The following is a 25769-nucleotide window of genomic DNA, read 5'->3' on the forward strand; positions in this document are numbered from 1 at the left end:
CATGCAGGAATGAGATTGAACAGTTTAGATTGTTCCCTTTCTGGGCCAGAGAGGTTGATTGGCATGCATTAACAATTATCCCATCGTTAAAAAGGTGCTTGCGCTGTTAAATTCCAGCCCAAACTTTCTGCGGTGAGATTAACAGGCAATTGCTGTTTAACAGGAAAATCCAGCAAATTCTTAAAAATAACAGGGAGGCAAAGGGCAAGATATCATTTGTGCAAAGCAAATGGCGAAGCGGTGTAAATCGACCAGCACATTCTGACGATTCGTAACTCCTGGCATCTCTCTTAATTCCTGAACTTGCTGGCTAATTTGTGCATCAATAGCACGCCGTTACTTTTCCAGCAGGATCCGGCCCATTCATTTTATCTTGCTTGACTCACATAACCACTTGACGGAAGAATTCCTTTGCAGCTTGCAAAATACATAAATGCCTTCTGTTATACTTGCTAAATTAGTTGAAAATTTCTAATGAATACTTTGTGTAAAATTGAAGAAAACTGTTGTTGGCATAAATTGTTTAGCCCTTTATACATTTCTGTTTAGAACAAAGTCAACAGAAATTTCAGTGAAGAAGGTACCCTGACTTAAATCAGTTGTGGCCACTACTGGACATTGATGGGAACCTTGGGTTTCTCGTATTTAATTTCATCCAGAGCTAAAAATAAAAGGCTGCATCAGATCTGTCTGGAAATGGACTGTTTTTGCTCTAGTCAGTGCTGGAGTAGCAGATGTGTACCATGGAGAATGTTCCCTTATCTAATGTAACCTGAGTGAATCCCCATCATTAAGATGTGTGTTCAGTTCTCTAGAGAAGAGCCCTTCAGCTACTGATTTCTCTGAAAGTAAAAAGAAGTACTTAAAAAGTGGAACACATAAAGAGCTAATTAGTTTACATTGAAACTACTTGTCTTCACAGTTACCTTCTCCTTAAAAGGGCCTACTATTTGAAATAAGTATTCACTGAATAACTGGGGGGAGAATTATTTTGGTACAAAAATGTTATTTCAGTCCTCGAATGGTTATGATTATGAACATGGTGTGGCCAAGTGAGGTTTACAGTTTCAGCTTGTATAAAACCATTCATGCACTCTACAATCTTTCACTTCTCTATACTTACGGATTCCCTAGCTCTGGAAATAGCTTATGTACCAGACACCTGCTGGCATCCCCACTGAGCTGAATTACTAACAAACAACATGTAATATTTCTTTTTGTTTCTCCCAAGAAAACCTTTTAAGCTCCTCTTGACAAAAGAGGAATTTAAACTTGGGAACCTCAGCATAAATCCACAGATCACCCAAGTCTTGATTTCCTCTTGCATGATTGGGTGAAATTATTTTTGCAGTGAAAGCTATTGATAAATTTTAATGAGCCAGAATAACAGCATTGTAAATAGGAGTAGCTGGGCTTAATCAGACCAGCAGGATTGTGCTGTGTAGGATAAGAAGTCAGTACAGTACATAGCTTTCCAATTGAAGTCATGATGTAGCCAAGCTGTAAATGGTTTTAAAACAGTAAATAAAACCACTTAAATTGGAGAAGGGAGAGAAAACCCAACAATTACTAGTCATGCATCTATTGCAGTACAGTCGTTCAGTAATTTAAGTACTTCATTTCCAGTATTAATTTTATGTATAAAACAATTGTTGTTGATGATAATTGAACATACCTGATCCAGGCATAGTGACCTATTTAGTAAAAATATGCAAATAAAAACTCTAATGAAAATAGAAGAATAGGCTAATATAAGCATTTTGATTCTCTATAAAATATAGAAACCTCTTATTTTGATTATCCACAATCCCGTATTGGGCTTCTCCATCTGTTTAGATAAAAAGGTAAACTTTCAGAGGCTCTGCAAGGGTATGCAGCCTCGCAGGTAGTGGACAATCAGGCCCTCGGAACCTGATTACCCAACCAGATATTTTTGTTGGCGAAAATTAGGCCCTATTATTGACATAAACGTGCCTTGTTTATATTGAATATTTCTGTAAATTAGCTCTCTTGCAAGGGACTGCCATGGCTTGCTGCTCATCCAGTTGAATGTGGGCACACTGGATCTTGGTGGCTGTCCAAACAGACTTTTTTTAAAAGTAGGTAGATGTTGTGGTCATCTGAAAACAAATTGTTTTGTGTTTTCTGTTCAGTGTTGCTTCATTTTGTTCCATGCATTAGTTATTTTTGCTGGGAACTCTGCTATTTTTACATTTAGGGTTTTTTGTTGCCGGTGCTGTCCTTTATTACCTTTGTTTCCGTGGGTATTTAAGTGGCACTGTACAAATTTGTGAACAGGAGAAGGCCATTCGCTCCTTGAGCCTGTTCAGCAGGTAGTGGGCAAGGGTTGAGCTAGAATCTTTCAGATGAGGAAGAAGAGTTCCTGAGGAGCCACCAAAGGGAATTGCAATGATACAAGTTATTCTGTTTGCACTGGTTAGGACCTGTGTTTACAGACCCCTCCACATGTACCTGGATTTGTCAGAGGAGACCTGTCTTCACTGTCTCTTCACAAGATAGGCTGTCACACAGTTTTACCATATACTTCAAGATGACCTGCAGAAAACATTTGGAACTTGAATTCCACCACAGCCTGAAGCTCTTAAGCTACTGGATCCTCTCAAGCCACCCTAGGGATATGTGCCATATTAGGCCTCTGCAATGCACACCTGTATCAAGCAAGTGACAGAAACCAAAAGGGCTATACATTTATCACTTCCCCTGTGGTAAGGAAGTATCAGCTGGATAGGCCTCTGACCACTTGATAGACTTCCCTGAAGTGCAAGATGGCACAGATGGTGCCCATTTTAGATTCCGGGTTCCTCATATCAACACTGTAGCCAATGTGCAAAAGAAAGGTTTGCACTTAGTTAATGTTTAGTTTGTATCTGACCACATAAATATCATTATGCACGTCAATGGCTGTTATCCAGGAACCAGGCATGATGCCATTAGTAGTGACAATCCATAGTGACTGCATTTTTGAGAGGAGAAAAAACACAGGGAGGAAGGTGACTCTTAAAAGGCCATGGCTAATGTCAGCTGCTGACCCCACTGAGAAACAGTGATGCTCAACAGCAAATCCTTGGGCTGGAAGCCTGAAATCCAGCTGTTCACGTCTGCTACCTGCAAGAAAAGTGTGCCATGCAGCACTGGCACAATAGAAAAGTGTGTGCAAAAAAGCAGAGCTTTTGTATTATTGGTATCTCCATGAGGCTGATGGAGTTTCCATATGAGTTTGTGCAATCATTGACGGGCCCACGAAGAAATGTATACAAAGATAAAGAGCACTTATCGTCACTTTCATCCTGATACCAGCAAACTTCTTGCTGTGCGACTGTATGGACCAGATCAGCGAGATCCTTTGGTACAACTTTTACCAGAGGTGGTTTTCACCCCAAATAAGGTCATCTTCTGGGACAGCTCCTGCAGCAGGATCAGCAACTCTTTAGCAGAAAAGGGGCCATGTCTGCTCTGCCATTGTAATATTTACTCCAGTTTTCTGTCTGCACTACTGCTTCCCCTTTCATGGCTAACGTCACTCCTTTGAGAGCTGACCCCTTGCCAGAATTTCCAATCACCTGCCAGAGGCCAGGTTCTGTGGAAATGTCTTCACTATGCCTGTGACTTATTTAAATTAGGGAGAGGGGCTCCCCTCAGAAAATGGGTTAGGCCAACAGCCTGTGCTGGAGATACAGGCAACCTTAGTCAGCTCAACCCCATTCTTCCCATTATTGGAATTGAGGCTAACAAGTTTATTGGGAAGTATTTGTTTTTAAACTGGGCTATGAGAAGATTGCAGTGGCATGACTGAGCGATGAATCATTACAGCATGTGTTTGTTTTGTAGATCATTATAGGATCTCTGTGGTTAGCACTGGTCCAGTTCTCTCTAAATGGTTTGGGACAATTCATTTCCAATTGTTCCCATTGGAGAATTTATTCACTCGTATATTAATGAGGCACAGGTGTTTGTTCCCTAGTGTTTTTACGCCTTGGAGGCATATTTAAGTTGTTTATCTAGGGGTTTGCGGCAGGTACTATCATTTATTGTGGCACGTAACCAACAGGAAAAACAATCAGACGTACTTTGCATTTTTTTCATCTGAGTATGAAAGACAAATTTTAAGTTTGAATTCTTAAAATAGAATTTGAAACGATATGTAATTACATTTTGATCAGTAACCTCATGTAATGAAATATTTTCTGACTGCTGTTTGCATGTTTCATTTTTTTAATACATTTTGATATGTTGCACTCGAATGATACTAATTACCCTACTGCAGAGTTATTAGTTTAATGGGTCTTGACCTTAAGCCCAGACTCTTGCCCACTGGGCTGGCTCCAGACTTCTACCACTTCCACTCCTCAAACCCTCACTCAAAAGACTTGCTTTTATTTTACATGTTGCTTGTTCATACAAAATAAGGCTCTAACTCTGTTCCACTCATGTGTGCATATTGGCTGCTGCAGCAGCCCCACTCTGCCCCTTTTCTTCTCCAGCCTCTGCCTTCTATATTCCCACTCCTTTCCCTCGCCTCCTGGTTTGCTGCAGCATGTACCTCTTCTCTGCCCAAGAGCAGCAACCTCCATGCCTCATTGCCTTCTCCCGGGTAAGTGCCTGTCTTTTAAAGTCCTCATTGTCTGCTATACTTCCAAGCACTATAGTGATTTCCTCACCACAATCTACTCCCTATTACTACTTATTTTTTGCACTGAGCAATTTCTCATCCTTAGTGATTTAAATTTTCACCTAAATTCCAATGCCCCTCAACCTCAACACCTCCAAGGTTTCGATCAAAAGGTCATCTCTGATCACTTGCTCAACTGCCTCAAAAACATTTCCATTCCTGCCTCCAATCCCACCTTCATTCTCTGCCCTGGAAAAAAGCACCCTTGCCCAGTGTGTAGCTTCCTCACCAACGCACTCTCAAACTCCCAACTTTCTCTCCTTTGGCTCTCCACCCACCATGACGTCACTGCCTCTGTCAACCAACTCAGCAGTTCACTTAGTTCCACCATTGATATTTTTCATCCCCCCTCCCTCATACAATTTCCAACCCTACGTCTGCGAGTTGCAGACTCGAGCACACCTGGCACACAATGGCAGGAAGCCAAGGGTAATGGTCAACGGGTGTTTTTGTGACTGGAAGACTGTTTCCAATGGGGTTCCGCAGGGGCTCAGTGCTAGGTCCCTTGCTTTTTGTGGCATATGTCAATGATTCAGACTTCAGTGTAGGGGGCATGATTAAGAAGTTTGCAGATGATACAAAAATTGGCTGTGTGGTTGATAGTGAGGACGAAAGCTGTAGACTGCAGGGAAATATCAATGGACTGGTCAGGTGGGCAGAAAAGTAGCCAAAGGAATTAGATCTGGAGAAGTGTGAGGTAATGCATTTGGGGAGAGCTAACCAGGCAAGGGAATACACAATAAATGATAGGATACTGAGAAGTGTAGAGGAACAGAGGGAAATAACAACAGAAAATGCTGGAAAAACTCCAGGTCAGGCAGCATCCGTGGAGAGAAATTTGAGTTGACGTTTTGGGTTGAACCCTTCTTCAAAACTGGAAAGAAAAGAAAATAGATCGAAGGCAGGGCTGCAATCGGACAAAAGAAGTGAAAGAAACAAAAGAAGTAAAAGAGACAATAAAAGGTATTAGAAGCTAGACGAGATGGTAATAGGCTGAGATTAGGTGTAAAGTGCACTGGCAGGGCAAGAGATAGCTGCCAGGTGTGAGAGAGAAACAAAAGGAAAGGGGGGGGGGGGGGGAAAGAAGTGGAAAAATTACAAGAAAAAATATGTAATAGGGGCCGAGGTTATGATCTGAAATTGTTGAACTCGATATTGAGTCCGGAAGGCTGCAGAGTGCCTAATCGGAAGATGAGGTGCTGTTCCTCGAGTTTACGTTGCGCTTCCGTGGAACAATACAAGAGGCCAAGGACGGTGAGGTCCGAGTGGGAATGGAGCGGTGAATTAAAATGACAGGCGACTGGAAGCTCGGGGTCACCCTTACGGACTGAACGGAGGTGTTCCGCAAAGCGGTCACCCAATCTGCGTTTGGAACAGAGGGACCTTGGAGTGCATGTCCACAGATCCCTGAAGATAGCAGGACAGGTAAATAAGGTGGTTAAGAAGGCATACGGGATGCTTTCCTTTATTAGCCAAGGCATAGAATATAAGAACAGGGAGGTTATACTTGACTGTATAAAACACTAGTTAGGCCACAGCTAGAGTACTGTGTACAGTTCTGGTCACCACATTACAGGAAGGATGTGATTGCACTAGAGAGGGTACAGAGGAGATTTACAAGGATGTTGCCAGGACTGGAGAATTTTAGCTACGAGAAAAGATTGGATAGGCTGGGGTTGTTTTCTTTGGAACAGAGGAGAGACTTGATTGAGGTGTATAAAATTGAGGGGCCTAGATAGAGTGGATAGGAAGGACCTATTCCCCTTAGCAAAGGGGTCAATAACGAAGAGGCATGGACTTAAAGTAATTGGTAGAAGGATTAGAGGGGAGTTGAGGAGAAATTCTTTCACCCAGAGGGTGGTGGGGATCTGGAACGCACTGCCTGAAAGGGTGGTAGAGGCAGAAACCCTAATCACATTTAAAACGTACTTGGATATGTGCTACAATCTACAAGTATATGGACCAAGAGCTGGAAAGTGGGATTAGGCTGAATAGCTCTTTTTCGGCCTCCTTCTGTGCCGTAAATTTCTATGATTCTATGATACAACCAACCCGTTCATTCATTGCTGCATCTGGCTGGACCTCCTCAAGCAATCTCTTCACATCCAAAAAATCCTATAACTCCATGATTACTCTCAAAGGCAACGATAATCCCAGACGCCTTTGCGCAACAACATGTCACTTCCTCCAACCCTCTTCCGCACTACTACATCCTAATTTCCAACATCAATTATGTGCAGCCATTAATGCTTATTGCCCAATTTGCTCCCTTCCTCCCTAGCCCTTGCCTTCCCACTCCATGCCTGACCCCATTTCATTTTGTAACTTTTCCACATCTCCCAGGGTTACTTCCTCAATTAGATCCATCTTATGTTTCGTTAACTTCCCTCCCAACCCAACTCAACACACACTACCTTTCCTTGCCTCAATGCTCACTGTCACTGTTCTCCTCCTGTTCACAATCATCACCATTACTTCCTTCCTCAAAAATCTCAACTCTTTAATACCTATCTCTAATTTTGCTTTCCCCTCTAAACTTCTTGAATACATCATCACTATCTAGCACTGCAATTGCTTCTCCCACAATTCTACTTTTGAATCCTTTCAGTCCCATTTCCACCCTGTGCACAATGCACCGAGGTAGCCCTGGTGAGAGTCACTGACATCCTCTGTGACTTCACTGTGGTGCTCTGTCCCTCCTCCTCATCCTCAGCTTATCTGGTATTCAGTACAGTCACCACTCCAATCCTCCTCCACTGTCTCTGCTCCATGGGACTATCCTTAATCGGTTCCACTCCTGCCAGTTCCAATGTAGGCAGTACATCTGTAGCAATAGCTTTTCTTCCCTTCCCCACCTAACCACTTTTGGGAGTACCCATCCTTGGCCTCCTCCTTTTCCTTGTTTACACGCCGCTCCTCTGCTTCATTATCCGTTGGAATAGGATCAGGTTGAAAATATATATTGATGACACTGAGTTGTAGGACTACTCTTGCCACCACCGTCAATTCCAAGACCAGCACTGCTATCAGATTGCTTGTCTGACATCGTCATGGACATCGTCGGTGTGAAGCATCTTGGGACATTTTACTACGTTAAAGGCGCTATATAAATGCAAGTTGTTATTGTTAAGCCAGAACATTCTCCAACTTAACATTCTATTACTCCTTGCCCCCCATTTCTACTTTGTTAAATGCCTTAGGACATTTACTATGTTAAAGGCGCTGTATAAATACAAGTTATTAATGTAGTTCAGTTCTGCATAGAATAGCTGTATAATGAGGCTCTTGTTGCGCTCCCTTCAGACTGTCAGCACCTCAGGATAAGTTAGTAGCCATGTCAGTATTACACAACATGAAGTGAAGACTTTCTTTGTATGCTATGTATAACAAAATCTTAAAACATCTCTAAAATAACTGATTTGTAATTTTTCTACACTTAGTGCACAGAGGAAATCTATTACTAAGATTCCTACTGCAATGAGTATTCAATTCTTAAAATACTGCTTTAAGAAACACCTTAAAAAATTTACATTCAAGTCCAAATAGTCTTTCATTGCTTTTGTGTGCTTACCTGATTCGGAATTGTACAATTGAAGGCAATGAGAACAGATGTCTATTAATACTGATTTTTAAAAATAAATGCTGACTTGATTCCAGCCAGAACTGTAAAAGGTACTGAATTAAAATTACAGTTTTATGCATATTTTTTTACTTTTCAATTATTAGCAAAGAGTGGGAAGACCTGTTTGGACACAGTAATTACTATGCAAGAATAAAACTGAAGGGGAGTAATGGGCAGCTAAGAAGCAGCAGATTCCGCAGTGTTTGTTGGAAGGTAACTAAATATTTCTCCTTTAATTTTTTTTTATGTGAGAAGACTTTATTGATTATTGTGCAAGAACTAATACAATGACTTTGGAAAAATATGTACACTTTGTCATGTACCCGTTCATATTGAATATGTCAGATGGACCGTGTCACAGATGTATATGAAAGCCCATTAAGTGCAATATATTGTTGCTGTGATTGTATCCCATCTTGTAATTTTTTTTATATGGTAGTTTTGCTTTCAGAGGTAACCCTGCTTTTAGAGGCAATGCTGTATTCTAAATGAGACAACTTGCATGTCATTGGGGACTAAGTGGTACCAGCAGGAATGTTAAATTGCTGCCAGTTGTGTTGTTTGACATTGTATCTGTATTTTCCTCTTGCTTCTTAACCCATCCATACAGTCATTTTCATAATCCTGACCTGCGTGGACCTTCCCTGACTTTGGGGAATGATGCAAACTCAACTTTTAAGCAACCATTCATTTTGTTGGATCTGCCCAGTTAGCCAAATTGGCATAATGGGAACCAAATAATTTTGCAGAAACGTTTTTGCTATTGCTCTATCTGTCAATCCATTGGTGTTTTACTGCCCAATGCTCTTGTAATGTGGAAAATAATCATGATATGTCAAATGTGAGTGGTTAGTGTTTGGCAATGAACTTTCTGCTTCATTAGTGTGCAAAATTAAAGCACATGGGATTGGGGGTAATATACTGGCATGGATTGAAAATTGGTTAACAGACAGGAAACAGAGTAGGAATAAATGGATTTTTTTGGGGTGACTAGTGGGGTACCGCAGGGATCAGTGCTTGGGCCCCAGCTATTCACAATATATATCAATGATTTGGATGAGGGAACCAAATGCAATATTTCCAAGTTTGCTGATGACACGAAACTAGGTGGGGTTGTGAGGAGGATGCAAAGAGGCTTCAAGGCGATTTAGACAAGTTGAGTGAGTGGCCAAATACATGGCAGATGCAGTAAAATGTGGATAAATGTGAAGTTATCCACTTTGGTAGGAAAAACGAAAGGCAGAGTATTATTTAAATGGTGATAGATTGGGAAATGTTGATGTACAAAGGGACTTGGGTGTCCTTGTACACTAGTCACTGAAAGCAAACATGCAGGCGCAGCAAGCAGTTAGGAAGGCAAATGGTATGTTGGCCTTCATTGCAAGAGGATTTGAGTACAGGAGCAAGGATGTCTTACTACAGTTATACAGGGCCTTGGTGAGACCACACCTGGAGTACTGTGTGCAGTTTTGGTCTCCTTACCTAAGAAAGGATATACTTGCCATAGAGGGAGTGCAGCGAAGGTTCACCAGACTGATTCCTGGGATGACAGGACTGTCTTATGAGGAGAGATTGGGTCGACTAGGCCTCTACTCGCTAGTTTAGAAGAATGAGAGGGGATCTCATTGAAACGTAGAAAATTCTGACAGGGCTAGACAGACTGGATGCAGGGAGGATGTTTCCCCTGGCTGGGGGGTCTAGAACGAGGGGTCATAGTCTCAGGATATGGGGTAGGACATTTAGGACTGAGATGAGGAGAAATTTCTTCACTCAGAGGGTGGTGAACCTGTGGAATTCTCTATCACAGAAGGCTGTGGAGGCCAAGTCACTGAATATATAAGGAGATAGTTAGATTTCTAGACACAAAAGGCATCAAGGGGTATGGGGAGAGAGCGGGAATATGGTATTGAGATAGAGGATCAGCCATGATCATATTGAATGGCGGAGCAGGCTCGAAGGGCCGACTGGCCTACTCCTGCTCCTATTTTTCTGTTTCTATTCTGTTTCATCTCACCCGCCCCCACACCAAAACACACTTTTTAATACAACTAGTACCAATTTCACGATTGTTTTGGTTTCATTTCCATTAATCCTTAATAAAGTTAACTAGAAATATTCTGACGACACCCAGCTCTACCTCACTACCACTTCTCTGAACCCCTCTACGGTCTCTAAATTGTATGACTGCTTGTCCAACATACAGTTCTGGATGAGCAGAACTTTTCTTCAATTAAATATTGGGAAGACCAAAGCCATTGTTTTTGTTCCCCGCCTCCAACTCCGTTCCCTAGCCACTGACTCCATCCCTCTCCCGAACCTCTGTCTGAGGCTGAACCAGACTGTTCACAACCTTGGTGTCATATTTGACCCTGAAATGAGCTTCCGACCACATATCCGCAGCATAACTAAGAACGCCTATTTCCACCTCCACAACTTGCCTCAGCTCATCCGTTGCCGAAACCCTCATCCATGCCTTTGTTACCTCTAGACTTGACTATTCCAATGCTGGCTGGCCTCCCACGTTCTACCCTACGTAAACTTGAGGTGATCCAAAAGTCGGCTGCCCGTGTCCTAACTCGCACCAAGTCCCGTTCACCCATCACCCCTGTGCTCGCTGACCTACATTGGCTCCCGGTTAAGCAACACCTCGATTTCAAAATTCTCATCCTTGTTTTCAAATCCCTCCATGGCCTCCCCCCTCCCTATTTCTGTAATGCCTTTCAGCGCCCCTGAGATATCTATGCGCCTCTGATTCTGGGCTGTTCAGCATCCCTGATTATAATCGTTCAACCATTGGTAGCCGTGCCTTCTGTTGCCTAGGCCCTAAGCTCTGGAATTCCCTGCCTAAACCTCTGCGTCTCACTACCTCTCTTTCCTCCTTTAAGACGCTCCTTAAAATGTACCTCTTTGACCAAGCTTTTGGTCACCTGCCCTAATTTCTCCTTATGTGGCTCGGTGTCAATTATTTTGTCTTTTATTACTCCTGTGAAGCACCTTGGGACGTTTTACTATGTAAAAGGCGTTATATAAATACAAGTTGTTGTTGGTGTTTTGAACTATGGCTGGAATATGTGTAAATTCGGCTTGTTGTAGAACAGAAACACTGTTGGAAACTTTGGAAATTTGTGTTTTTCACTTCATAAAGTTCACCTATTTACAACCTGTGGCAACAGTCATCACATTTATTGTGGCACATGGGAGCAGAATAATTGGTTTTGATTCTATTGCTACTATAAGGGGTGAGAAAATTAATTTAGTGAACCACATAAAATTAACACAATGGCCCAGAAATTCCGATCAGAGGCTTCCCGCAGGCGTAAGCCCCTGACCTGCATAAACGAACTGCGCCAACTGTAATGCTCTAGGCCGGCATAGAATTCCGTTGCTGTGCCTCCTCAAACTGCCAGTGCGCAGGGCTCGCGTATCCAAGGGGCGCAGCTAGTTCGCAGCGTCCCTGGGATCACGTGGGCCATGGGGAGCCAATCAGAGCAGGGAATCTCCATTCATAGGTTTGACAGAAAGACCTGTCAAATCTATGAATAGAGATCAGCCCCAAAACATAAGTAAAACTTCAAATAATTTTTTTTTTAATCACATTTTTAAAATGATTATAAATTACATAAATTAACTATTTTAAACAAAAATTTAAATTTTTGAAAAAAATAATTAAAGTTTTTAACAGGGCTAAAAATAAACTTACCTTTCTTTAAAGTATTTTAAAATGATAAATCTGTGGATTGTGGCAGAACCACTGAATGACTCTGGCTAACTGTATATAATTCTCTTTAACGATGTTCTAACACCAGCCTAAACCTGTACCATTGTGTTGGGCATTACTGTGTTTTGTATATAGAGTTTGCATGTACGGGGCGTGGCCCCTTTAAGAGCGCGGGCAAACGCGATGACGTCACGTCGCAAACCACGGGGCTGCCCAGGCAGTCCTTGTGGCATCTCCGTTGAGTAAAGACCTGTTTAGTTGTTCTCTTGTGTCGATCTCCGTTATTCGTTGGAATTCGTTAATTCCTACAACATAAAAATTATCAAATGTAAGATAGTAATTTAATCTTGTGGATTCATAATTCCTCAAGCTTCAACCTTGCCATTATGACATCTTCTTAACTGCTTGGTTGTATTCTGCTAGCCATCTAATATCCTGTATTTCATTTTTCATGGTGCAAACCTACATGTAGTATTGGGGAATAAACTTGGGTTGCATCCCGTACATCAGTTTTAAACACCTAAACCCTGAAACTCCACTCATTCTTGTGGCAGAGTCCAGGCGGAAGATTAGTGGAGGCACTGTAATTTGCGGTAGAACCCGGATACACTGGGTTTCCACATCATTGACAAACCAGAGCAGCAAATTCTGGCCAAAAGGGCGGGCGCACCTTCACCCCCCCCACCCCGTTTCCTGACATCTCCAATAGGCCAGGTGGTACTCACATCTACAGAGCAATCATAGTTGTTGTTCAGGGCTGAATTTGGGCCCACAAGGTGGCCATTGCAAATAGCAGCAAGTCCCAGAAGGAACAATTGACATTGGACTCTGGGCCTGTGAGCATGGGACCAATGACATTTTTTAAAAAATTCTGCCTGCATCCTGTGGCCTGACCAACCCATCATCTCCCCCGTCAGCACAGCAGGATGTCATTCCAAGATTCTGACTGGTGTACTGGATCGGTGCCCCTATTGCACCACTTCTGGCACTGTTGGAATTTCTGCCCTTTATTCTCCTAATTTTACATGGCACATTTCATACCTGTATGAAAAGTAGGTAAAAGAATGCAATTCATTCAAATATGCATGTGCTGATAAATGAGTAGAGATGTATGCAGAACCACAATTTGGCAATTTATTCATAATAAAAGCCTTGATAAAAACAGTACTTTTCAAATATGATTAAATTATGCAATCAAACTGGCTCATCCCTAATGTTTGTGTCATCCATTTTTGTTTCCAGTTGATGTATAGAATCTTTATTGCTAACGGGTTTACTGCCTCTCTGTAGATATCTACACTATTTGGTGTCTGCTTATATAATAGTAACAGATTTTTAAGCAATTACAGGGGCAGAGAAAGGGGGAAGGGGAGGAAAGAACAAAAGGGAAGATCTGTGATATGGTGGAAGGCAGGAGTGATTAAATGACAAAAGGGATGATGGCGCAAGGCAAAAGGAGATGGTAATGGGATAAGTTAAGAAACAAAGGATGAGTCCAGATGAGGTGTAAATGGGAATGGCAGAATGATCGACAGCTAACATCTGGAAAAAAATAGGGCCAGAGGTTATGGTCTGAAATTGTTGAACTCGATGTTGAGTCCAGAAGGCTGTAAAGTGCCTAACCGAAAGATGAGGTGCTATTCCTCGAGCTTACGTTGAGCTTCATTGGAACAGTGTAAGAGGCCAAGGACAGAGAGATCAGAGTGGGAGTGGAGCGGAGAATTAAAGTGATGGGCGACCGGAAGCTCTGGGTCATGCTTACGGACTGAATGGAAGTGTTCCGCAAAGCGGTCACCCAAACTGCATTTGATTTCCCCAGTGTAGTGGAGACCGCATTGTGAGCAGCGAATACTGAATTGCAAGAAGTACAAGTATATCGCTGTTTCACCTGGAAGGAGTGTTTGGGTCCCTGGACAGTGGAAAGGGAGAAGGTAAAAGGGCAGGTGTTGCATCTCCTGCGCTTGCACGGGAAGGGTGTTGGGGGTGATTGAGGAGTGGACCAGGGTGTCCCGGAGGGAGCGGTCCTTTAGGAATGCTGAAAGGGGAGAGGAAGATGTGTTTGGTAGTGGGATCATGCTGGAAGTGGCGGAAAAAGCAGAGAATGATGCGTTGAATGTGGAGGCTGGTGGGGTGAAAGGTAAGGACAACGGGGGCCTTATCGTGGTTCTGGGAGGGAGGGGAAGGGATGAGAGCAGAAGTGCGGGAAATAGAACGGACACAGTCGAGAGCCATGTCAACCACAGTAGAGGGGAATCCTCGGTTGAGACAAAAGGAAGACATACCGGAAGCACTAGTATGGAAGGTGGCATCGTCAGAACAGATGCGACGGAGACAGAGAAACTGGGAGAATGGAATAGAGTCCTTACAGGAAGCGGGGTGGGAGGATGTGTAGTCCAGGTAGCTGTGAGAGTCAGTGGGCTTATAGTGAATGTTTGTCAATAGCCTATCTCCACAAATAGAGACAAAGATGTCGAGGAAGGGAAGGGAAGAGTCGGAGATGGACCATGTGAAGGAGAGGGAAGGGTGGAAATGGGAAGCAAAGTGAATGGAAATTTTCTAGTTCAGGGCGAGAGCAGGAAACAGCACCGATACAGTCATCAATGTACCGGAAAAAGAGGTGAGGGAGGGGACCCAAATAGGTCTGGAACAAAGAATGTTCCATATATTCCATGAAAAGGCAGGCATAGTTAGGACCCATGCGGGTTCCCATAGCAACACCTTTAATTTGGAGGAAGTGAGTGGAGTCAGAGGAGAAGTTGTTCAATGTGAGAACAAGTTCAGCCAGGCGGAGGAGGGTTGTGATGGATGGGGACTGGTTGGGCCTCTGTTCAAGGAAGAAGTGGAGCACCCTCAGGCCGTCCTGATGGGGGATGGTGGTGTAGAGGGATTGTACGTCCATGGTGAAAAGGAGGCGGTTGGGGCCAGGAAACTGGAAACTGTTAAAGTGGTGTAGGGTGTCAGAAGAGTCGCAGATGTAGGTGGGAAGAGACTGGACAAGGGGATAAAAAATAGAGTCGAGATGGGAAGAAATCAGTTCAGTGGGGCAAGAACAGGCTGAAATGACGGGTCTACCAGGGCAGTCCTGTTTGTGGATCTTGGGAAGGAGGTAGAAGCGGGCTGTGCAGGGTTGGGGAACTATGAGGTTGGCGGCCCTGGAGGGAAGATCTCCAGAGGAGATGAGGTCAGTGACAGTCTTGGAAATGATGGCTTTACGTTCAGTAGTGGGTTCATGGTACAGGGGGAGGTAATGGAGGCATCAGAGAGTTGGCGTTCAGCCTCCTCTAGGTAGAGGTCGGTTCGCCAAACAACAGCACCACCCTTGACAGGTTTAATGACAAAGTTGGGGTTGGGGCACCTGTTGATGATTCTGCCATTCCCATTTACACCTCATCTGGACTCATCTTTTGTCTCTTAACTTGTCCCATTACCATCTCCTTTTGCCTTGCACCATCATCCCTTTTGTCTTTTAATCACTCCTGCCTTCCACCCTATCACAGACTTTCCCTTTTGTTCTTTCCTCCCCTCCCCCCTTTCCCTGCCCCTGCACTTGCTTAAAAATCTGTTACATCTCTAACTTTTTCCAGTTCTGACGGAGGGTCATCGACCTGACACGTTAACTCTGTTTCTCTCTCCGCAGATGCTGCCTGACCGGCTGAGTATTTCCAGCATTTTCTGTTATTATTTCAGATTTCCAGCATGCACAGTATTTTGCTTTTCTTTACATATATATTATACATATATTCTTTGTGTTGAATAAACATAATACATCTCTGGTTTCAGTGTGATAGAATGTTTATTTCAGTGTTGTGTTAGATTCATCATAACCCATGAGTGATGCTTTCTTCCCCTCTGGATAGGTTTTGTATCCCACTGGAAAGCAATGATGTATTTTCTGTTTATTTTGTACTAACTGGTGAGATTTGTCTCCTTGCAGCTGTTCTTGGATGCTCTGCCTGAGGACAAAAAGCAGTGGCTGAATAAGATAGCAGAATTAAGATCTCACTATGAGCAGATAAAAGAAATTGTAAGTGATTTTTGTAATTTTTTTCCTCAACTATGTGCCTATTTTTTTTTTAATGGAAGTACCAACGGCAATTTTGTCTAACCACAGCATATCACAAACCCTCGGAAAGTTGCTGGACAGCAAGATCTGGTTGTCAACAACCCACTTTCACAGGATGAGGGGGTGAGTATGATCAGATTTGTTTTTGTTACGGATTTCTTAAAGATTGCTGGTTAGCCCCATAATAACTTCAGCTATTTAACGAAAGCAAATAAAATGCAACTTTCTGTTCATACATCAATCCAGCATTTCACAATGCCATTTGTGTGAAACCACCTGTGCTGTGCTTGTTGCAATATAAAAACGTGTACTAAGGTCAGCTGCTTATTTTGAATTTCAGATGCCATTCATTGTTAAGTTTTAAAAATTTGCCTGATACTAACTAGCCACCGATTCCATCCCACTCCCTGACCACTGTCTGAGACTGAACCAGACTGTTCGCAACCAATTTTGTGAGATGATGAATCTGCATAAATAACTGCCATCCATTATATTTTACACCAACACCCTGAGCTGAGTTTCCGACCCCATATCCTCTCCATCACCAAGACCGCCTACATCCATCTCAGTAACATCGGCCGTCTCCACCCCGCCTCAGCTCATCTTCTGCTGAACCCCTCATCCATGACTTTGTTACCTCCAGACTCGACTACTCCAGTGCTCTCCTGGCTGACCGCCAACCTTCCATCCTCCGTAAACTTGAGCTCATCCAAAACTCTACTGTTCATGTCCTGGCTCACACCAAGTACCGTTCACCCATGCGTTCCAATTCTGGCCACTTGCGCAATCAGATTTTCATCGCTTCACCACTGGCAGCCGTACCTTCAGCTGCATAGGCCCTAAGCTTTGGTATTCCCTCCCTAAACCTCTCCACCTCGCTACCTCTCCTCCTTTAAATCCCTCCTTAAAACCTACCTCTTTGACCAAGCAAATCCGCACTCACTGCAAGTTATTCAAGACTCTCCATGCAGTGTAAGCCCATATGTAGTTTATTTTCTACCACTCATGAGGATATTACTTTGACATAAAATTTGTTGACATTTCTGATGGTTTACTGTAATTACTGTGGAAATATCCAAGGAGCCAGTTCTAACTTTTACTGTGCAAGAAGGCTATTTTTCACATGCATTAAATCTTACTGCATCATTTAGATCCCCTCTTTGTCACTCCTTGTACCATTCTTTGACTGGGGAATATTTATTAAGCGAATTTATGTAGCCACCTAGTGTTTTCCTTCAGTCTTGGGCTTTTATTTACATTTGTGGTTCTGGTGCAAATTAAAGGGTAAATTTAATGAATTTGTGCACCCGTCATAGAGCTGCACCTGCCAAGAGTGCAGGTCAGGACTTTGGGCACAGGTCAACAGCCCTGTAGGCTTTCCACTCATTACAATTACAATTGACCCTCCACACCCAAATGCCTGAGATGTGCTTCGAGCAGGTAAAGCTCTGTGCTGGAAATGTCAATTTATAAAACTTACCTCTGTATGACAGTTCTTGTACACACTAGATGCCAGCTGCAGCTCATTTTACTGTAGAATGCATGCTCACTTTTTAATTCAACCCCAACCATTTTTTATTCTACGTTTTATTTTTGGTGACATTTTTCTGCAAATTGAATAAAGATTGCACGATACGTAACAGCTAATGCAGAATGATCAAAATCTTTGAATAAAAATTTTAAAGGTTCAATTGTGCAAAATAAATTTTAAAGCCTTTTGTCATCTTCTGCACATTTTTTCTTGAAGTTAAACATTTTTTCCTGCATTGATATAGATTTGTCAGACCTTTTAAAAAAAAATAATTCAACACTATGCTTGTTGTTTGCACATCTTTGAGTAATATTTTAGATGAACATTTTTGTATCTCTGTACAATGCAATGTCATGATATCTTCGCTTAAAAAATATCCATGGTTGTATTATGAGATTGAAAATTGCAGTAAGGTACATAATCCTAAGGCTGTGAACAAAAGAGCAGTTGAAAAGGACTGTATCAAGTAACTATCTTGCCTAGTAAAGCATTTGTTGCAGGTCTTCTCTTTAAAGATTTATTGTTTGATATTGTCTTTTTATATAGAGTCTTTGGAACAAGTTTTTTCAGGATAAAGAACTTCGGGCAATGATTCAACAAGATGTGACTAGAACGTATGTGCAAAATTAAATCTGTAATTGAATCATAAAATGCAAGCAAGGTGTTAGTATTTAGGATACAAACTTTCAGTAAATTGATGGCCAGCCTATATATTTTTGTGAAATGACATATCTGCATAATTATCTCCCACCCATTATAATTTACACCAAGAATTTCCAGACAAGACTTTATTCAGCATTTCTTTCTAAATATATATTTTACAAATACTAAATCATAAGGGTATTACTGCTTTATCACATTTCTGAAGATTTTATTGTTGGGCTTTATATGACCTACTCTCTGATAAAAGAAAAGAAAGACTTACATTTATATAGCGCCTTTCACGGCCGCCAGACGTCTCAACCATTTTACAGCCAATTAAGTACTTTTTTGGAGTATAGTCACTGTTGTAATGTGGGAAACGCGGCAGCCAATTTGTGCACAACAAGCTCCCACAAACAGCAATGTGATAATGACCAGATAATCTGTTTTAGTGATGTTGATTGAGGGATAAATATTGGCCAGGACACTGGGGTTAACTCCCCTAATTCTTCTTCGAAATAGTGCCGTGGGATCTTTTACGTCCACCTGAGAGAGCAGACGGGGCCTCGGTTTAACATCTCATCCAAAAGGCGACACCTCTGATGGTCTAGCACTCTCTCAGCACTGCACTGGACTGTCAGCCTAGATTTTTGTGCTCAAGTATCTGGAGTGGGACTTGAACCCACAACTTTCTGAATCAGAGGTGAGAATGCTACCAACTGAGCCATGGCTGACACACAAATTCATTGTTTATTGACTGCATGCTATCCCACATACTTCAGGCATAAGGCCACATTTAGGTTCATAGATTTATCTAGATTTATGTGCTTAAGTCCCTTGATGGGCCTATAGTGCTCGATATTCCTTTCATAAATATGTTTTTGTAATTTTCTCCTATTTCTGTCCCTCTTACTGACTGTATGCTGCATATTCCTTCCAGCCACACAAGAAGGATAGTCTTGGGTGCTGTAGGACCACAATCCATATTGTTTTTTGGTTGACCAGCAGGAGGCTGATTTAAGTAGAATGAACTAGTGTCCAATTTTATTTGAGTGAGAGAAAATCCTTTAGTTGCTTCCAGAACTCCATAAATGACTTTTATGAGAACAATTGCACTCAATCAACTAATGAAAGCAAGTTCAAGCAATATGAAATCTGCAACTCAGAACTCAAAGCCTAGTGGTTCAGAGTCAACTGCTAAAACACTTGAACTACTGGACCACCCCACCTAATCCAAATTATGTTTTTGTTTTTGCCTGAAAAATACCATGGGGACTTTCAGTCATTAGTAGGTACAATGCTCTCATTCTGTTTTGCAGCTTAAATATGAGATAATCATTTTCATTGCATAACAGTTCTGAAAATGCAAATTTCATTTAATGCATAAAATCTTTCTTTAATGAATGCAAAAAAAATAATTTGGACAAGCTCAGTGAAGGACTAATAATTTTGAAAAAGGAGGTCTTATTTAAAAACCTATATTGAGGCAAAATTTATATTTTATAGTGTCGGCTGTGTCTCAGTGATAGCGCTCTTGCCTCGGAGTCAGAAGGGAGTTCAAGTCCCACTCCCGGAACTTGAGCATAAAATTTAGGCTGATACTCCAGTGCAGTACTGAGGGAGTGCTGCACTGTCAGAGGTGCCATCTTTCGGATCAATCATTAAACCAAGGTCCTGTCTGCCCTCTCGGGTGGAGATCCCCTGGCCCTATTCTGAAGAATATTTATTCCTGGCCAATATTTATTTTTCAACGAGCATCTAAAAACAGATTATCTGATCATTATCACATTTCTGTTCGGGGGACCTTGCTGTGTATAAATTGGTTGCCATTGGTTTCCTACGTTACAGCAAGTATTTCATTGGCTGTGAAGTGTTTTAGGATGTGAAGCATCCTCGGGTCTATATAAAGGCACTATATAAATGCAAGTCTTTTTTTATATTTGTTTTTTTAAAAAGAGAGGCTGTGTATATATGTGAGGGAGAGAAAATGATTTTACTAATTACATACCTGTTGTAGCTTCTGTTTTGCATGTTCAGTAAACTTCAGAAAGTGTATTAAGCTGAGAGGAAATTCTAGGATTTTGATGCAGCGCTGATGAAAGAACGATGATATGTGTCCATGTCAGGATGGTGTTTGACTTGGAGGGGAACCTGTTGGTGATGGTGTTCCCATAATCTTGCTGTTTTTGTCCTTCTCATTGGTAAAGATCACACGGGTGGGAGATGCTGCTGATGTAGCATTGGTGACTTGCTGCACTGTATACTGTAGAGTGTAGCCACAGCATGCCAATGATGAAGGAGTTGGATATTGAGTGACAGGATTGCCAGTGAAGCAGACTGCTCTGTCCTGAATGGTGTTGAGCAGCTGCACCCATCCAGATGGGTGTTTAGTATTCCATCACATTTATGATGAGAGACTTTTAGATGGTTGCTGGAAGACTTTGAAGGGTCAGGAGGTGAGCCACTGGTCGCAGAATGTCCAGCCCTGTTCTTGCAGCTCAACTGTTGATATGGCTGCTCCACTTAAGCTTCTGATCAATGGTGATCTCCTGGATGTTGATGGTGGGGGACTTGGCATTGGTGGTACCATTGAAAGTTGGGCCTTTACTTGTTGGTGACGGTCATTAGCTGGCACTTATGTAGCATGAATGTTACCTGCCACTTGACAGCCCAAACTTGGTGTTGTGCAGTCCCTGTTGTAGTCTTTGTTTTTTCTTAGTCTGGTATGAGCTGCGTCATTATTTGTGGTGTTGTGAATGGAGCTGAACACTGTAGACTTGTCAATAGACAGCCCCACTCCAGATCTTATGATGGAGAGAAAGTCACTGATGAAACAGCTGAAGAAGGTTAGGCCAAGGAGCATTACCCTGAAAAACTCCTGCAGCTGCAGTGATTGGCGGCCAGTAATGATGGACCATTTTCCTTTCTGTCAGATACGACTCCAGCCACTGGAGAGTTTTCTCTTTGACCCACATTGACTTTGGTCCTGCTAGGAATCCTTAGTTCCACAATCAGTTGAATGCTGCTTTGATGTTGAGGATAGCTACTCTCCTCTGGCACTCAGTTCATGCGCCCGGATATGAATCAAGGCTATGATGAGGTCTAGAACTAAGTGGTTCTGCTGAACCCAAAATAAGTGTCGGCAAGCAAGTTATTGGTACATATGTGTCACTGATGCCAATATTGATTACTTCTTTCACCATTTTGCTGATGATTGGGAAGAGGCAATAATTGGCTAAGTTAGATTTTTCCTGCATTTTTTAGTTAGGACATCTGTGACTTTTTTCCCTGTTGTCTCCCCTATGTTTTATTATAACTCCTCTGAAGTAACAGTCTATTTGGCCAGTTCCAAAGTAGCATTTCATAGTAAAAAAACCTGTATCAATACATGTGTAAATAATCAGTATGTGCACAGCATAAAATAGAAATCAGATTTTGAGCTCGTCAGTACTGCTGCTTTGTTTTTCTTTTGTTTCAGTTATCATTTTGCAAAAATATTAAAATAACAAACTAAGTTATAACCCATTGATTTTCAACTCGTATGTGCAACTTGAGGCAATGTAATTTGTGTATTTGCAATCTGAAATTAACAGCAGTCACCCTACCCCCTGACTTGTTTATGCATAATTAGAAGTAACCTGTTACTCTGACAGTTACTGGACCAAAACCTTGCTACACAGCTTGCTTTTGTTGTCTGCAGTTTGTATTTTGTTCTCATTGAAGTGAATCGTATTGGCATAACCAGCCTTTTCGGTACACAAATGTGAATAGGAGATACTAAGGACATACAAGTTAAGGAAGCCACACGATAAATGTAGGTGTAACCTTTTTATGCTTATTGCCATCATCATCTTATGGAATAGACTGCCATCTAGTGTAGCAAATGCTGCCTCAGTTGAATCGTTCAAAAGAGAATTGGATCAATTTCCAATTTAATGTAAGAAAAATTGTGATTGTGCTGACAAAAGTTTTTTTTACTGATCAGATCAGTCCTGAAGTAGGACTTGGTTGACTCAACAAGTACACTGGACTTTTCATGATCCTGCATACTTACATTTTTAAATGCCATGTCTCAATTTTTTTTAAATGAATGACCCTTGTTGGAAAGTCTGTGTGTATATCTTTATACTGTATGTGTATTTTTATATTTATTATTATATGTATTAGTGGTAGGCCTTTCATATGAGGTTGCTCAGAGTGAGCTGGAGGACACACTGTTTCATAGCAATAGGGATGTTCTGCCATTGATATTATGCTGACTTAATAAGTCAAATTCCATTTTTGTTAAATGGTATTCAGCGATTTTTGCTTTTGCTTTGGAAATCGAGTTCCATAACTCCATTATTCTAAAAACTCATAAATGAGTGGCCTATATAGAGTACACACATAATATATTTCTATGTATATTTATGTTTTTAGTTTTTTTATCCCTTACCAGCTTTACAGCTGAGAATATGCAACAAAATGGTATGTAAAATGTACCACTTGGAGTTAGATATCTGGTACTTTGCAATACCGCAGAGTTTTGCTGAACTGGCTTTAGTACCACTGTGGTGGGCTGCTAGCTTCTAGTAGTGTGTGGGAGTCCTTTGGTTTGGCATCACTATGGAGGGAGACCTGAGATTTGGCAGAACTAGGTGGTTTGGCTCACTGGTGATGTCTGTTAGCAGTGAGGGGAGGAGGATAGTGTGGGCCTGACAGCAATGGATAATGCTGGGTGTGCCCCATGTCTGATGCAACTGGCTTGTTACTTTTTAAAGAGATGTCTGTAAATGTTAAATTTGATGTTTTCTCATTTGTTCCTGGAAGTGTATCTCTATCTCTTACTTTTTCTCCATATTGTGTCGCTCTGTGCCTCTCTTGTTTCTCTCTGTCTCTCTCTTCGCCCCTCCATTTTCTATCAGCATAATATGCTTTAAGTTTATCTACAGTATTTATCATTCAAAACCAACAAAAGCGGCAGTGGGTATATAATCAGTACAGTCTGTCATGATTTTCTGTCTCTCTTGTGCACTCACTCACAACCACAACTTCTCTCTCTCTTAATCTCTGTCACTCACACACACAGTCTCCCAAAACTGAACATCCATGAGGCGCCATAGGCCATTAACAGCAGCAAAATTGTAAAGTACCACAATCTGTAACCTCATGGCCGGTACATTTATTACCCCTCTATCACCATGAAGCAGAGGATCAATCCCAGCTCAATGGAGAGTGGAGAAGGGCATGCCAGGAGCAGCATAAGACTTATCTTAGAATGAGACACCAACCTAGTGAAGTTACAACACAGGATATCTGCATGCTGAACATCAAAAGCAATATGCTATAGTCAGACCAACAGATCAAAGCAAAGATCTGTAGACCTATACGTCCAGTGAAGAATGGTGGTGGATAATCAGACAACTGACAGGAGAACGTGGCTCCATGAATTATCCCATCCTCGCTCAGTATGCAGGTACAAGACTGTTTGCAAGTGTATTCAGTCAAAACTGCTAGACAGATCATGCTCCCAGTATCCAGTCAATTCGGTTCACTCCATCAAGAAGTGGCAGAAGCAATGGGCCCTGGTAACACCTCAGTTGTAATGCTGAAGACCTGTGTGCCAGAACTAGCAACCCACTTTGCCAAGCTATTCTTTTTTTAAAATTCATTTATGGGATCAGGGCGTCGCTGGCAATGCCAGCATTTATTGCCCATCCCTAGTTTCCCTTGAGAAGGTGGTGGTGAGCCACCTTCTTGAACCACTGCAGTCCGTGTGGTGATGGTACTCCCACAGTGCTGTTAGGTAGGGAGTTCCAGGATTTTGACCCAGTGACGATGAAGGATCGGCGATATACTTCTAAGTCAGGATGGTGTGTGACTTGGAGGGGAACTTGGAGGTGGTGGTGTTCCCATGCGCCTGCTGCCCTTGTCCTTCTAGGTGGAAGAGGTCGCGGGTTTGGGAGGTGCTGCCGAAGAATTCTAGTGCCACGACACTGGCATCCATCGAAAATGTGTCCTATCCACAAAAAGCAACATAAATCTAACACGGTCAATTAGCACCCTATCAACCTACTTTCAATCATCAATAAAGCTATGGAGGAGTCAATAATGACCTCAATTCACCAATACTTTGCTTGCCGAAGCTCAGTTCAGGTTCCGCAAGAACCAGTTGGCTCCTGACCTCTTCACAGCCTTGCTGCAAGAGAAGACACGAGAGGAACTGTCATAGAGTCATAGAGTTTTACAGCACAGAAAGAGGCCCTTCGGCCCATCGTGTCTGCGCCGCCCATCCATCCCTGTCCAGTCTAATCCCATTTTCCAGCATTTGGTCCATAGCCCTGTATGCAATGGCATTTCAAGTGCTCATCCAAATGCTTCTTGAATGTTGTGAGGGTTCCTGCCTCTACCACCCTTTTAGGCATTGAGTTCCACATTCCAACCACCCTCTGGGTGAAAAAGTTCCTCCTCAAATCCCCTCTAAATCTCCTGCCCCTTACCCTGAATCTATGCCCCCTTGTTATTGACCCCCCTACTAAGGGGAAAAGTTCCTCTTTGTCTACCCTATCTATGCCCCTCATCATTTTGTACACCTCAATCAGGTCCCCCCTCAGCCTTCTTTGCTCCAAGGAAAACAACCCCAGCCTGTTTAGTCTTTCTTCATAGCTGAGGCGCTCCATCCCAGGTAACATCCTGGTGAATCTTCTCTGCACCCTCTCCAAAGCAATCACATCCTTCCTATAGTGAGGCGACCAGAACTGCACACAGTACTCCAGCTGTGGCCTCACCAGCGTTTTGTACAGCTCCATCATAACCTCCCTGCTCTTATATTCTATGCCTCGGCTAATGAAGGCAAGTATCCCATATGCCTTTTTAACCACCTTATCTACCTGTTCCGCTGCCTTCAGAGATCTATGTACATGTACACCAAGGTTCCTCTGACCCTCTGTACTTCCTAGGGTCCTACCACTCATTGTGTATTCCCTTGCCTTATTTGTCCGTCCAAAATACATCAGCTCGCACTTTTCAGGGTTAAATTCCATTTGCCACTTTTGCGCCCAACTGACCAACCCGTCTATATCGTCCTGTAGCCTGAGGCTTTCCTCCTTGCAATTTACCACCCCACCAATTTTCGTGTCATCTGCAAACTTACTGATCATCCCTTTTACATTCTCATCCAAATCATTTATGTAGATCACAAACAACAAGGGACCCAGCACCGATCCCTGAGGTACCCCACTGGACACAGGCTTCCAGTCACAAAAGCAACCTTCGACCATCACCCTCTGCCTCCTGCCACTCAGCCAGTTTAGGATCCAACGCGCCAAGGCACCCTGGATCCCATGGGCTCTTACCTTCTTGACCAGTCTCCTATGTGGGACTTTGTCAAAAGCTTTACTGAAGTCCATGTAAACCACATCCACAGCATTTCCCTCATCCACCTCCCTAGTCACCCCCTCGAAAAATTCAGTCAGATTTGTCAGACATGATTTACCCTTGACAAAGCCATGCTGACTATCCCCG

At 42.4% G+C, this 25769-nt stretch overlaps 1 protein-coding gene across 2 annotated transcripts in view; it reads left to right on the plus strand.

Moving 5' to 3' along the window:
* tbc1d5 (TBC1 domain family, member 5) overlaps window positions 1-25769 on the plus strand; it is a 508566-nt gene that overhangs the window by 110202 nt on the left and 372595 nt on the right. For both annotated transcript variants that reach the window (XM_085988017.1, XM_085988016.1), the window contains exons 3-6: window positions 8417-8525; window positions 15965-16054; window positions 16142-16216; window positions 18171-18238. In XM_085988017.1, the coding sequence (XP_085844143.1) occupies window positions 8417-8525; window positions 15965-16054; window positions 16142-16216; window positions 18171-18238 (342 nt within the window). The remainder of the gene's footprint in view (window positions 1-8416; window positions 8526-15964; window positions 16055-16141; window positions 16217-18170; window positions 18239-25769) is intronic.

This window comes from Somniosus microcephalus, chromosome 5, assembly GCF_052327205.1.
Source record: "Somniosus microcephalus isolate GS21.2 chromosome 5, FLI_Smic_1.0, whole genome shotgun sequence".
In the NCBI taxonomy this organism is placed as follows: Eukaryota; Metazoa; Chordata; class Chondrichthyes; order Squaliformes; family Somniosidae; genus Somniosus; species Somniosus microcephalus.